Source organism: Trachurus japonicus, chromosome 6 (genome assembly GCF_045865225.1).
Source record: "Trachurus japonicus isolate A0001 chromosome 6, Traja_1.0".
In the NCBI taxonomy this organism is placed as follows: Eukaryota; Metazoa; Chordata; class Actinopteri; order Carangiformes; family Carangidae; genus Trachurus; species Trachurus japonicus.
In genome coordinates, this window is record NC_140912.1 from 6,568,560 (window position 1) to 6,581,109 (window position 12,550).

The following is a 12,550-nucleotide window of genomic DNA, read 5'->3' on the forward strand; positions in this document are numbered from 1 at the left end:
GGTGAAATTACATGTTAAAGAATTATGACTGAAACAATGAATTGAGCACATCAAACTGTCAAAAAGTGCATTTTATGTGTGTGTAATTTATTTCTGTCATTGTGAATATTGAAAGCAACTGTACTGAATCTGAACTCACTTTGAACTTATTTATGGGGATTGATTTGCTGTGCCAAATCAATTCCCATTAATCAGAATGAGTCAGATTCTAAGATATAGACATCAGTGTGAAAAAGTAAACATTTGAATGCTCAGTCTAAGAAATAAGTCCAAGTAAGTGATTAAGAAAGGGCTGTGTGCCAACTACAGTGAATACATCTCTGTGTTTCCCTTTCAGTAAGGTTCACTGAGCAGTTTTCAGAAAAGACATGTTTTGTCCTGTGTTTTTCAGCTGGAGGTCCTCACCAATTTGGCTAACGAGACAAACATCTCTACTATTCTCAGAGAGTTTCAGGTACAGTGGAACGACTTGAATGAATCTTTCTGAATCTTCCTCAGTCAGAAAAATAAAATATGCAAATTTGAAGGGATTTGCCAACAGCTGGCTTCCTTTTACATGGAACTGTACAAAGTGAATATTTTCTCTTGCAGACTTATATTAAAAGCATGGATAAAGACTTTGTGGCTGCCACGATCCAAGCCATCGGCCGCTGTGCTACCAACATCGGAGAAGTGAGGGACACGTGTCTGAACGGCCTGGTGCAGCTGCTGTCCAACAGAGACGGTATGTCTTTCAATGACATTATTAGATGGTTTTTTAAATGGTACATATAATGTGACTGTAATTAAAGATGCAAAATCCAGTAAAAATTACCGGGTCAAAAATTTAATAAAGACGATTTATTAGCATTTAAAATACTTTTTTCGCGTTGTGAAAAAATCAAAATCAGACAGACGATGATACGTAGGACTTCGACATAGACATCTGCACCATAGACATAACATTAACATGTCAACAAATAGGTGAAAATGAGGAACCTGTTACAGAGGATGATGCAGTAACTGTTGACTGTACATTTATGGACTCAATGACTTTGTCCTGTTCCACAGAACTGGTCGTGGCTGAGTCTGTGGTTGTTATCAAGAAGTTGTTGCAGATGCAACCGGAGAAGCACAGTGACATCATCAAGCACATGGCGAAACTAACAGACAACATCCAGGTGAGAGTCTCATCCCCAAACTTCTCATGGATTTTATGCTTTTGTAGATTAGCAAGAAAGATTTCAAAATAATGTCTACCTTTCCAAAAACAGAAATAAGTGAAGTCTCTGTCCGTTACCAGAAGAAACAGTAGATACTGTACACTGTATCCATGTAATTTTACCTCTGCTCTCAGGTGCCGATGGCTCGGGCCAGTATCTTGTGGCTCATTGGAGAGTACTGTGAGCATGTTCCTAAGATTGCCCCGGATGTGTTGAGGAAGATGGCCAAGTCTTTCACTAATGAAGAGGACATTGTCAAGCTACAAATTATCAATTTGGCTGCCAAGCTGTATCTCACCAACTCCAAACAGGTATGGGCAGTTTGTGAATGTGCCCCCAGGATTGATGAAGTACTAGTAAAACTACAACTACAGTTAAAAGATTAAGATAACTATAAGATTAGTTATAGCATATATATAGTATAGACCGAATCGCCTTGTTGTTTACAACTACTTCCGGGTAGAAAACCAGCACGTAATTTGAATGAGAACAGTAACGAACGAGAGTTTAGCTATATATCATGTTTTTCACGCCCTATCACTGTTTAGACAAATCTGAAATGATTGAAGAAGCATTAATATTTCTGTGTGTTTTGTGTTGCTATGTGTTGTATTTATTTAATTTTGGGGAATCACAGTGTCTAGAAAGCATCAGTGGCTCAGCTGACAGGGACAGCTAACAGCGGTAGCTAAGCTAACATCAGGACGTCTTCTGTTAAAACCCTCCCGTTGTCGGACACGACATGAAACTACTCCAGTTAGCTCAGTCATGTTATGATATCTGCTGGAAAAAACATTGTTCATGGACTGTTTATTGAGTTACTGAGTTATTAAAGTTAAACAGGTTACTGTTAGCCCTGCTAATTTACAATAACCATGACTAATTACAAACATGTGCACACAGAAATAGTAACATTTGTCCAATCATTGCTTTTATAGACTTTACAAACATCAGATTAGTCTAAACGGTGATATAGTGACGTAAAAAATGAGATATAGTGAAACTCTCGTCCGTCACTATTGTTCTCATGCTGGTTTTCTACCCAGAAGTAGTTGTAAACAACAAGGCGATACATTCTATACACTATAGTATAGTGTAGAAGAAGAATACTAACTGAAGGTAACTGAAGTTGTGTAGTACTTTTGTAATGTACTTTATACCAGTTTTTACCTTACTTGTACTTAAATACAAATAATTAGATACATGGCAACCACCTAGCAACTCAATTTACCCAATTCACCCCAAGAAGTGTCTAGCAACACCCTAACAGGTGCCTAACAACCCACTCCAGAAACCACCTAGCAACACCATACCAACTGCTCATAATACCCCAGCAAACACCTAGCTACGCTCTAATTCACCATAGTAACCACCTAGCAGCACTGCACCCAACGCTCATAGCACCATAAGGACTATGCAGCAACCCTCCTATCCCTTCTCTTTGCAGACCAAACTGTTGACACAGTACGTTCTCAATCTGGCCAAGTACGACCAGAACTATGACATCCGTGATCGGGCGCGTTTCATTCGCCAGCTCATTGTGCCCACTGAGAAGAGTGGGGCTCTTAGCAAGTACGCTAAAAAACTGTTCCTCGCCCTCAAACCTGCACCAGTCCTCGAGTCTCCATTTAAAGGTAAAGTTACTAACACGGCCCCTTTGTAAAGAGGGTGTTGGTCATATTTGTTTGAACTTTCTGCTCCATGTCTCCACAGTTCCAGATTTCCTTCAGTCGTTTCTTTTCCTGGTGTTTTTGCAGATCGAGACCACTTCCAGTTGGGTTCATTGTCCCACCTGCTGAATGCCAAAGCTGGGGGCTACCAGGAGCTGCCCGATTGGCCCGAAGCTGCCCCAGACCCCTCCGTGCGCAACGTGGAGGTGAAGGAGTCTGTGCGTGCAGTGGGAACAGTAACATACAGAGACACAGGGGCCCTCTGGGATCTCCAGGGGCCCCAAAAGATGGAGGGAAGCGAGGGTTGCTCCTGTCCCAGAGCAGTGCCTCAGAGGGGCTGGACAGAGTCACCACAGCCTCACATCCAATATTACATTGACTCCAATATAACATTGATTCCTCTTTCACTAGCCATCGCTCATTCACTTACAGCTCATTAACATTAACAAGTCATCAGTTACATGCATCCATCTTGGCCTCCATCTACGTCCAAATGGATGCTGTTAACAACTCCCCCCTCCATGGAGGAGAATGAGTCACAGATGAGAAAAGAGGATTATTTTCTGCCTCTGCTGACTCCGTTTAAAAAACAGTCAGAGGTGCTGAGCTCCTCGCCCTCTCTGCTGCACTTGCATCTGTTTGACAGCAGCTCACTCGCCTCTGTCCTGGTGATTTCTCACCACTGTTTGAGCCAATAGCACATGTGACGCAGAAGGGAAAAGATTTGGGAGAACATTTTCACTGGATGTCAATGGCAGTGGCAGTAAACCACATCTCCTGACCCATGGAGACTGTAAGAGGACGGCTCTAACCTACGTACCTATATTTTCACACAGATGCAGCATACATTATTTAACAAGTATTTGGGCATAATACTCATACATTACACTTAATATTCTCATGTGCAATGCTTTCTTGTAGAGCAGCATCCCAAATCACCAAATTCCCTCCTCTTCTTCTCCATCCCATTCACTCCATGTGCCATCGGTTCACCATTAATATGTTTGACATAAAATCAAGAACCTAAGCATGTCACTGTTTTACAGGAGTGACCTCCAGGCTTGATTTTATTGTCATATTTATTTATTATTAGCTTAATATGGTAGATTCTTCACTCAGTGGCCAGTGTTTCATCCTCAGTATTAACTTCCTGTTTACTTGTGATGCAGATTTCAAGATGAGGCAACAGCTACTTTTTAAAAAAAACTTGACTGGTCTAATGATTGACAGGATCATAAAAGATCCCATCAGTAGATTAGTATGTTTCAGCCCCAGGATAAATATAGCACTGCGGTTGTTGCATTACTGTTGACCATTTTCCAAAGGTTTTATTTCTCTCTCAATTTGACTCTGTCGCTTGCAGGAAAACTTGCAATAGATATACAATATATGTCACTGAAGATGTCCTGCTTTTATTTTGATATCAGAGCGACATGACATCAAGCAGTATAGCAGACGTGAACATGTGGGTGTGTTCAAAGACACTCTGACATCTCATTGATTTTCTGACAGCATACCTCAGAGCTACAACTAGGTTTGCAATGCAAGCCCCTAATTTCACTTCTCTAATTGAGGTCTGGCCAGAATCAAATAACATTAGGTGGTGACGTCAGTTTAAGTGATAAATGCCAGTGCACACGTCAACATGGCCGCTCCCTGCACCTGACTGGACTGACTCACAACATGGCAGCTGTTGAAATATCAGACTGAAATTTAATATGATTCTGCAGTTGCATATTTCATTTTGTAATCATGATACTTAATAATTTATATTAATGAGGTTTGCACACATGCTTTGTACTTTGTTGGCAGTTTATTAGACACTTAATCTAACGCACAACAAACAGACAACACACAATCAAATAAGAGTTTATGACCTAACAAAACAACTTGAAATATTGATTCATAAAAATAGTAACAATAATCAATCATTCTGATTATGCATAAGCCACTGTTGTCACAACCAAGCAGCCAAACATTCACTGGTTCCAGCCTCAGTCTAAATTATTAAGGTCTCTAATTTCCTTGTTTTAGATGATTTAATATTCATTAGGTTTGACTTGTGTCATTGGTAACTGCTCAGGCTCAGTCTGTTCTCACTGAGGGTTTTCCTTCAGTGTTGCAGCTCAGTTGGAGAGGTAGTCTAGACCTGTGAAGGCTTTTATTCAGCAGACACTGAAATCTCAGGGACTGTAGTCTCCTTTGAGGGAAATGACCATATTACATCTGGTAGATGATACGGGTGTGTATTGGCAAGAATCTGGCAATACGATACGTATCACGATACAGGGGCAATGATATGATATGTTGCGATACTATAAGCAAAATGATGTATTGCGATTTTTTTGACTGTGCTAACTTAGCTAACGCTTGAGCAAGTGATGAGCCACAGACCTGAACTCATTGTTCAGTTGGAGCAGAGGAGTCAATGGCTGAGTTTTAGATGCAACACAAAAATGAACCACGGCCGTGAATGTTTGCATGCCACACATGGATGCAGTGCTTTATTAATACAGTATTGCAAAACAAAATATCGCAATATTTCAGTCTATCAATATTTTCTTACACCCCTAGTAAATTAGGTATTTAATTATTTTAATGTAATGTTTATGTTGCATATATTAATCATCCACAGAGGATAACACAAGTTAGACTTGTAGTTCTCGAGACCGGTCTTGGTCTTGAGACCGGTCTCGAGACCGCTTTTTCGTGGTCTTGGTCTTGTCACGGCCTCGACAGTCTTTGGTCTCGGTCTTGTCTCGGTCTCGGGTCTCTCGGTCTCGCAATGTCTCGGACTGGCAGCGCGGTCTCGAAGGGAATGTAACCTATCCAGGCAGGCAAGGACAGTTTTTTTTAAAAATACAGATTTATACGCCCCCTTCAAGTACCAATCACATACATTTTGTGACACAGACGGCGGCGCTTGTCCTCTCACGCTTCCCCTCCCTCCTCCTCCCCCCTCCCCCCTCTGAAGCCTCTGAAGCACGGTCAAGATCTATGGAGGAGGACGCAAAATGTCGGCGAATTCGTCAGTCATCAGGTTCGGTTTTACAGACCATAAAGAGTTTGTTTGCCACACAACTAACAATTGTTATTTTGTTAGATGACTTTAGGACTATAGTCATGTCAGTCCTTAACAGCACTCAAGAGTCAATCCTCAAATAGTGTAGTACAGTGTGGTCATGCAATTGCTACACATATTAGATTTTTAGTCAATTGATGAAACCATTTATAGTGAGTTCACACACAAGACATGTACTGTCACTGTATTATTGTGCCTGTAGTTGAAATAATACATTTCTCATACTAAGCAGCTGAACCCAATATGGTGCTTATGTTCTACAACTCATGCAAAATGGCAAAAACAACTTTTTTTTTGGTCTCGGTCTCGGTCTCGGTCTCGAGCTGAACTGGTCTTGGTCTTGACTTGGTAGTGTCTTGGTCTTGATACTGTCTGGTCTTGGTAGTGTCTTGGTCTCGGTTTAGGCGGTCTTGACTACAAGTCTAACACAAGTTAAAACAACTTGAATGAAATGAAATGGGTTTTCAAAGTAGTGTTCCCCACTTAGAAAATGTAATACTGTAACAATAGTGCAGCTAAATGAAATCCATGTTGGCTGTGATTTTCAATTTATTAAAGGGATACTTCACCGAAAATCAAGAATGCACCAATTTTCTACTCACCGTCATGCCAAGGAAGGGTTTGGAGAACTTTCCTAATGGAGTTATGAGTTTGGAGTTATCAAAACGGAGTAAATCTCACGCAAATCTTACGCAGCCACAGGGAGCTACTGCTACAACAAGGGTAAAAACAGAGATCAATCATTTTTTCCGGAAAAATGTCGTGGCTTCAGGACAGTAGGGGCAGTACAGACGAGCAGTATGGAGGGATTTGGACGTTTCATAGTCAGTGTTTTGGACGATTCAAAAGTGAGCAGCACTATCCACCGCCATTATAGCATGTTTATATTATAAAATGGTCATCAGTAATGTGACATAGTTGAAAGGCACAAACGAGCAGAGCCAGTGTTGCGGTGCTTGACGTATTGACTCATTTGCCTGCTGATGATGATGTGGACTCATGTTGTGGCTGTAACCGTTGTGAGGGTCGGGGCTCTGACAGCTCTGCCCCCCTGACCGACTCTCCCTCTGCACATTGTACATCTCCACAGACAGAGGAGGTCATAACCACCGGCGAGGGGCGGATCGGCTTGTTAGGGGACTGGAGAGAGGTGCCCCCCTCCTCCCCCTGCTAACAGTTTGGGAGTGCGGTGGTGTTTGTTTTCATAACTGCTCTTATAGCTTCTCTTTGCTTGTCATTTGAAGTGATGCTGACAAGATCAGATGAATGAGACTAAATTTCTCAGACGAACAGAGGATAGACCCTCGTCCAAAGAGGAGACATTTGCGACACAGTTTGTGATTGTGTCACAAATGCTGTTGTGTGATACTGAGTGATACTGTTATTTCTCTCAGATTTCTGCCTCACTCCATAACGCCCCCCTCCCCCCTCCAACCCCCACCTCCACCTCCTCATCTAGTTCATCTCGATCCATGCTGCTGCAACTAAGTGCTTTGTTTCTGATAGACATTCATACTAAATGCATGTCGACACCCTAGTAAGTAGCAAATGTTAATGTTGACTTTTTTATTTCTGCAGTATTTAAGTATATTTAAGTGTGTACATTATACTTAAGTTATATTGGAGTATATTTTTCCAGAAAAATATTTTAGTGTATGTTATAGCTACTTAAATCATTATGCTGTTATGAAATTTGAGATTTATTTTTTTGTCTCTGTGATATCCAAAACTGTTCTCACACCTTCTTCTTTTTAGACCCAGAATCCTTCCTGTGCCTGTCTCTCTTGCTTTCCTGCCTTTTTTTCTTAAAAAAAAAACAAAACAACCTTCTTCCCTTCTTCCTCCGTCTCACCTCCACCCCAATCTTTTTCTTTTTCTACGTCTGCCAGGTTTTTGCGCTGCTCGAAAGAGTCACAACATTAACGAGTGTGAGTCAGTTTAGCGGCAAAGAGCCACACCTCCTTGAGCCTCAACCCATATAGCTGCAAAAAAAAAAAAACCCAAGTGCTTTTATGACACCCCCTCCCGCCTACTGTAGTCGCTGTCCTGTGCTTAGCTCAGCCAAAGCTATCTGAAACACAGCACCCCTCTTCCTCGGTCTCTACCATTAAAGAAGTGATTCTTTTAGCAGGACGTGTGCTCCTCTGAAACATGGAGATGCATCAGTAACTGTGTGGGTTTTAAACGGGGGGGTGGGGGGGCTGAGGCATCCACACTCATTAGCTGATGGCACTGGTTGATGAGTTTGGTCACAGAAAGACAGAAAGCCTCTTTTCTTTTGGCGGAGGACAGTCACCACTCCTCAAAGACATCACTTCTCTTAATGGAACTGCTCCCTTTATTCAACGAACACCATTTCTGCAACTGGTCATGAAGGCATCACCTGGTGCTAACATCTATCTGTCTGTGCATACAAAAGAAAAGCAAACAGAAAACTTTTGCATTAGTGTCTGGTCTGTTCTGAATTTGTTGTCTGGCTGTCGGATCTAAAGGCAGATCGGCAGCGGGGATGGCTGGCTTCATTCGGCTCCATCACACCCAGGCAGAGGCATTCATGGCCACGCTACTGTTCTGTAAACCTGCCTACGTCTCTCTCTGCTGCTGCGGGTCAGGCCGAGCCCACCACTGACTGTGTCCACTCTGCTTCTCTCCCCGTCCGCCAGGTACCTGAGTGGACCAAGTGCAGCAGCCGAGAGAAGCGGAAGGAGAAGAAGGTGGAGAAGCCGTTCTACTCGGACTCGGAGGGCGAGTCCGGGCCCACGGAGTCAGCTGACAGTGGTAACTTCAGAGGGGCGCTTGCTGCCGGGGTCTGTTAGAGCCATCCCATCCTGTAGTCTAACGAAGGGAGGCCGCCACATATGTGTGTGTGTGTGAGAGGGATTTTTGGTGTGAGTAGAGGCGGGTTATCTGTGGTTCCCATAAGGTAAAATTAGTTCTTTCTTTTTTTAATTTTTAATTTTGTTTGGAAAAGGCATTTTCAAACAGACTTGTCAGTACAAAAATACAAAATTGGTATTTTCCATAGTTCTTTTCCAGTCCCCCCCCCCCCCCCCAACCATTTATTTAAGAGTCTGGGGAAAGTCACAGTTTGTGTGGTAAAGGACAGTCCTCCTATAAATATAAAAGGACATCATCACATCGCTTACAACCTGCATAGTTGCAGTTTTCTACTGTACATCATCAGACTAACAATCTTAAAATGACAACTATATACATTAAAGTGAGGGAGCTTGTTGTTGTTATTGTTATTTCCATCAAGAAGAAGGCGACAAAAAACTTCATAGGGGTCATACAAAGTCAGCTGGAGTTGGGGTTATAAAATCATTTTCACTTCAAATTTGGTCAAATTTAACCTTGTGGATTCTCAAACAATAGGTCAGCTTTTCCATTTTGAATATTACCAGAATGATTCCGTGCCAATCCTCAATTGTAGGTGGTGTTGGATTTAACCACTCTCTGGTAGTGGGTTTTTTACTTGCAGCCAGAAAAACTAGTTCTTATATAACTTCTGTCAGCGTTCGTGATGACAAACTAGCACCTCTGTGATCACGGCAGCACACGAGGCAATCCAAGTGGCTGATTGTCAACAAAACCCATTAACAGATCAATACTAATGCTTTTCCTGTCAGTGGCTCTGTCTCATCAGGGCACCGCTGTGTTCAGCCGACATCCAACCTGGATTTAACATTTGATCTCTTGGATTACATTTTCACCAGAGTGAAAAATTGCTACACGACCGACACCTGTTGTTTTGCTCCATGGACTGATACTAACTGTCACTTACCATGCACTGCAGTGTTGTGCCTGAACGTGTTCAATGAACCATCGTTCATTAACTTGTTCATATTTTGGGCGAACGTGAACTGAACGTACTGTATTTCTGCTTGGTGAGCGTAAGCCGGTCTTGCTCTACCGGTGGAATTTTATGTTTGCGTTTCCATCGTTTCGGTAGTCGCGGTAAATGAATGGATTTTTTTTTTTTCCAGTGAAAATCTGTAAAACACATGGATCATCACAGCAGCTTTTAACAGTGGATATCACACAAATCGACATCCGTGTTAAAAGGCAGCGTTAATAGGTCCATGCGTTTACCGCAACTATGACAACGACTGAAACCATGGAAACGTAAACATACAATCCCACCGGGAGTGCAAAACCGGCTTCCGGTTTTGACCATAGATGACGTTTGGAAAAAGGTGGATAACTTCATTCAAGAGTGTGCCAGATCCCCAGCTGAAACACACCGTAAACAGGCCATAATATGTAGAGGAAAACCACCCAATCTGGCAACACCACCACAGTGTTGCAGTGCTAATATAAACCCTGGTTGGAAAAGGATTCAAAATTGGATACGAAGATGAAATCTAACACGTAGTTTCAGTGTTAAAACTGACAAAATTACTGCTGTCTGTGGCTCTATATGGGCCGTGGCTATAATTAAAAACAAAGATAGCTTGCAGCAATGTATTGAAAACAAAGAAAAAGAACTATGAACTAGTTAATTTTTGGAACTGTGAACTTAGTTCAAAATGTTGAATTATGAACTGAACTAGTTCCTTTTAAAATTGTGAACTGAACTTTGAACTAGTTCATGTAGAAAGTGAACTTTCCCAACACCGATGCACGACGCCTCAACCCTGCAGAGATGTAGGTCTTAGTACTTCTGCACTGACGCATAACTGGTGTCTCTCACTTGTGAGTCACTTCAGATAAAAGCTTCTCCCTAACAAGTGATGTCACACTGTAAAAGTGTGAGAAGAGGTGAGATTCTCCAAATCTGATCTCTGGTACGTTGTGTAATGTTTGGGGTCCTAATGGCAAAGACCCTCTATCTCCCCTAAACCTTGGGCGGCCAACAGTGAAGTACCAGAGTGTTACGCCCCAGATTATGTAACAATGAACCACCTCTGACCCAAACAGCACCACACAAAGACACCAGATAAAATAGGAAGAGGTTTACACAAACAAGACATAAACTAAAACAAACTAAAGCCACGCTGGGAGGCAGGCGAGCCCAGCAGTCCACACACTGCTCCCGTCTTCTGGAGCCAGCTGCAGGATTTTAAATAGCCGACCTGGGTGGAGCTGTGGGGGAACAAGGAGAGAGAGACAGACACAAGGCCGAACCCCTTTTGGCCGTAACAAGAAGATCTCAGACTACGTCCTGCCTCACAGGGGGATGAAGAAAGTACACCAATAATGCAGGTGTAGGACAAACAGGTCCATTTATTGTCTGTCTTTTGTTGGGTTGGCTGTAAGTGTGTCAAAGACACAAAAACATCTTTGAATGCCATTTTTAGTTTCTCCTTTTTGTTATTGCCTCTGGCAAAGAAATGTTTCTGGGACATCAGTAAGTGATGATTTAAGAATCACCCTGTGTGTTTGTGTAGACGTCTGGGTCCAGCCTGTGTTGGTCAGGCAGACGTTCATGTCGCTGTTGTCTGTGTAAAGTCAGTGCCCTCCTCAGCCTGTGACTCTGACCTGTTCCCCTCAGAGTCGGACTCGGCCAGCTGCTCGGTGAGCCGCAGCGGCAGCGAGGAGAGCGGCTCGGGGTCGGAGAGCGAAGAGAGCGAGGAAGGCTCCGAGTCGGAGGAAGAGGAAGAGGAGGAGGAGGAGGAGAAGAAAGACAAGAAGAAGAAAAAGAAAGAATTAAAGAAGCCAGTGCAAGAAAGTGAAAGGTAGCAGATGCTGTTTTCTGTGTAATCATGATGTTTTTACGTTCACGGCTCCCATCAAAAACAACATCTATCTGTATGAGTTTCACATTTTAACATCTGTTAATGCTGCAGTCCTGATATTCCACTAGTGGTTGGGTGTATCACATCGAAAACATGTTCCCATCTCACACAGTCTTGTGCAGGAGCAGTGATGGATCTTTTCAGCCACAGTAGAGTCTGTCTCACCTGTTATAGATTCTGAACCGTTTGACCTCGGCTTGTGTTTTCCAGCGAGCAGAGCAGCGAGGAAGAGGAGAGGAAGCATGAGAGGAAGAGCAAACAACGGAAGAGTGAGTCAGAGTCTGAATCTGACGAGGAGGACGAGAGCGAGTCGGAGAGCAGCCAATCAGAGTCTGAAGACTCCGAGTCCGAGGTCGAGGTCAAAAAGAAAAAAAAGGTGACAATGAATCGCTCTACGTATGAAAAACATTCACAGCATACACCTTTAGATGCAGTGTGGGCATTGACGCGTTATTTAGTAATGTAATCACAACAGTAATGTTTAAAAGCGTAATTAAATTGCTTTTTCCAGAGTGAATTGCTTTTTCCAGAGTGTTTAGATGATAAATACAGAAAGAGACATCAACTCTGTCTCAGCTGTCATGACACACCACCTGTTTTACCGTTTTCTTATTCTGCGTTTTACTTCTGTTGTAGTCTGTTAATCACACTGAATGACCTCTGTGTAGGATGATGTGCTCTACAAATAAATTAGCTTTTTGGAAATTCATTTCAAGTAGACGTTAAAATCAAATCTGAAACTGTATTCTTATCACTTACTCTGGAGCCCAGCTTTCCAGTATTTAGACTGCTCCGTATGCACCGTCACGCACGGTTAAAATCTTCATCACTTCTCGTCTGTTTTCTTTTGTCTCCTTC

General features: G+C 42.5%; 2 protein-coding genes across 6 annotated transcripts in view; both read left to right on the plus strand.

Annotated features, from left to right (window-relative positions):
* The window catches only part of slc25a44a (solute carrier family 25 member 44a), a 131,526-nt gene that overhangs the window by 39,817 nt on the left and 79,159 nt on the right, over positions 1–12,550 (plus strand). The window lies entirely within an intron of this gene.
* ap3b2 (adaptor related protein complex 3 subunit beta 2) overlaps positions 1–12,550 on the plus strand; it is a 55,627-nt gene that overhangs the window by 30,044 nt on the left and 13,033 nt on the right. For 2 of the 5 annotated variants that reach the window (XM_085778507.1, XM_085778509.1), the window contains exons 12-21: positions 392–454; positions 592–724; positions 1,051–1,160; positions 1,337–1,513; positions 2,650–2,836; positions 2,960–3,090; positions 7,844–7,882; positions 8,618–8,732; positions 11,449–11,632; positions 11,903–12,068. In XM_085778507.1, coding sequence (XP_085634633.1) covers positions 392–454; positions 592–724; positions 1,051–1,160; positions 1,337–1,513; positions 2,650–2,836; positions 2,960–3,090; positions 7,844–7,882; positions 8,618–8,732; positions 11,449–11,632; positions 11,903–12,068 — 1,305 coding nt within the window. The remainder of the gene's footprint in view (positions 1–391; positions 455–591; positions 725–1,050; positions 1,161–1,336; positions 1,514–2,649; positions 2,837–2,959; positions 3,091–7,843; positions 7,883–8,617; positions 8,733–11,448; positions 11,633–11,902; positions 12,069–12,550) is intronic. The other 3 variants (XM_085778504.1, XM_085778505.1, XM_085778506.1) reach the window with 3 other exon arrangements.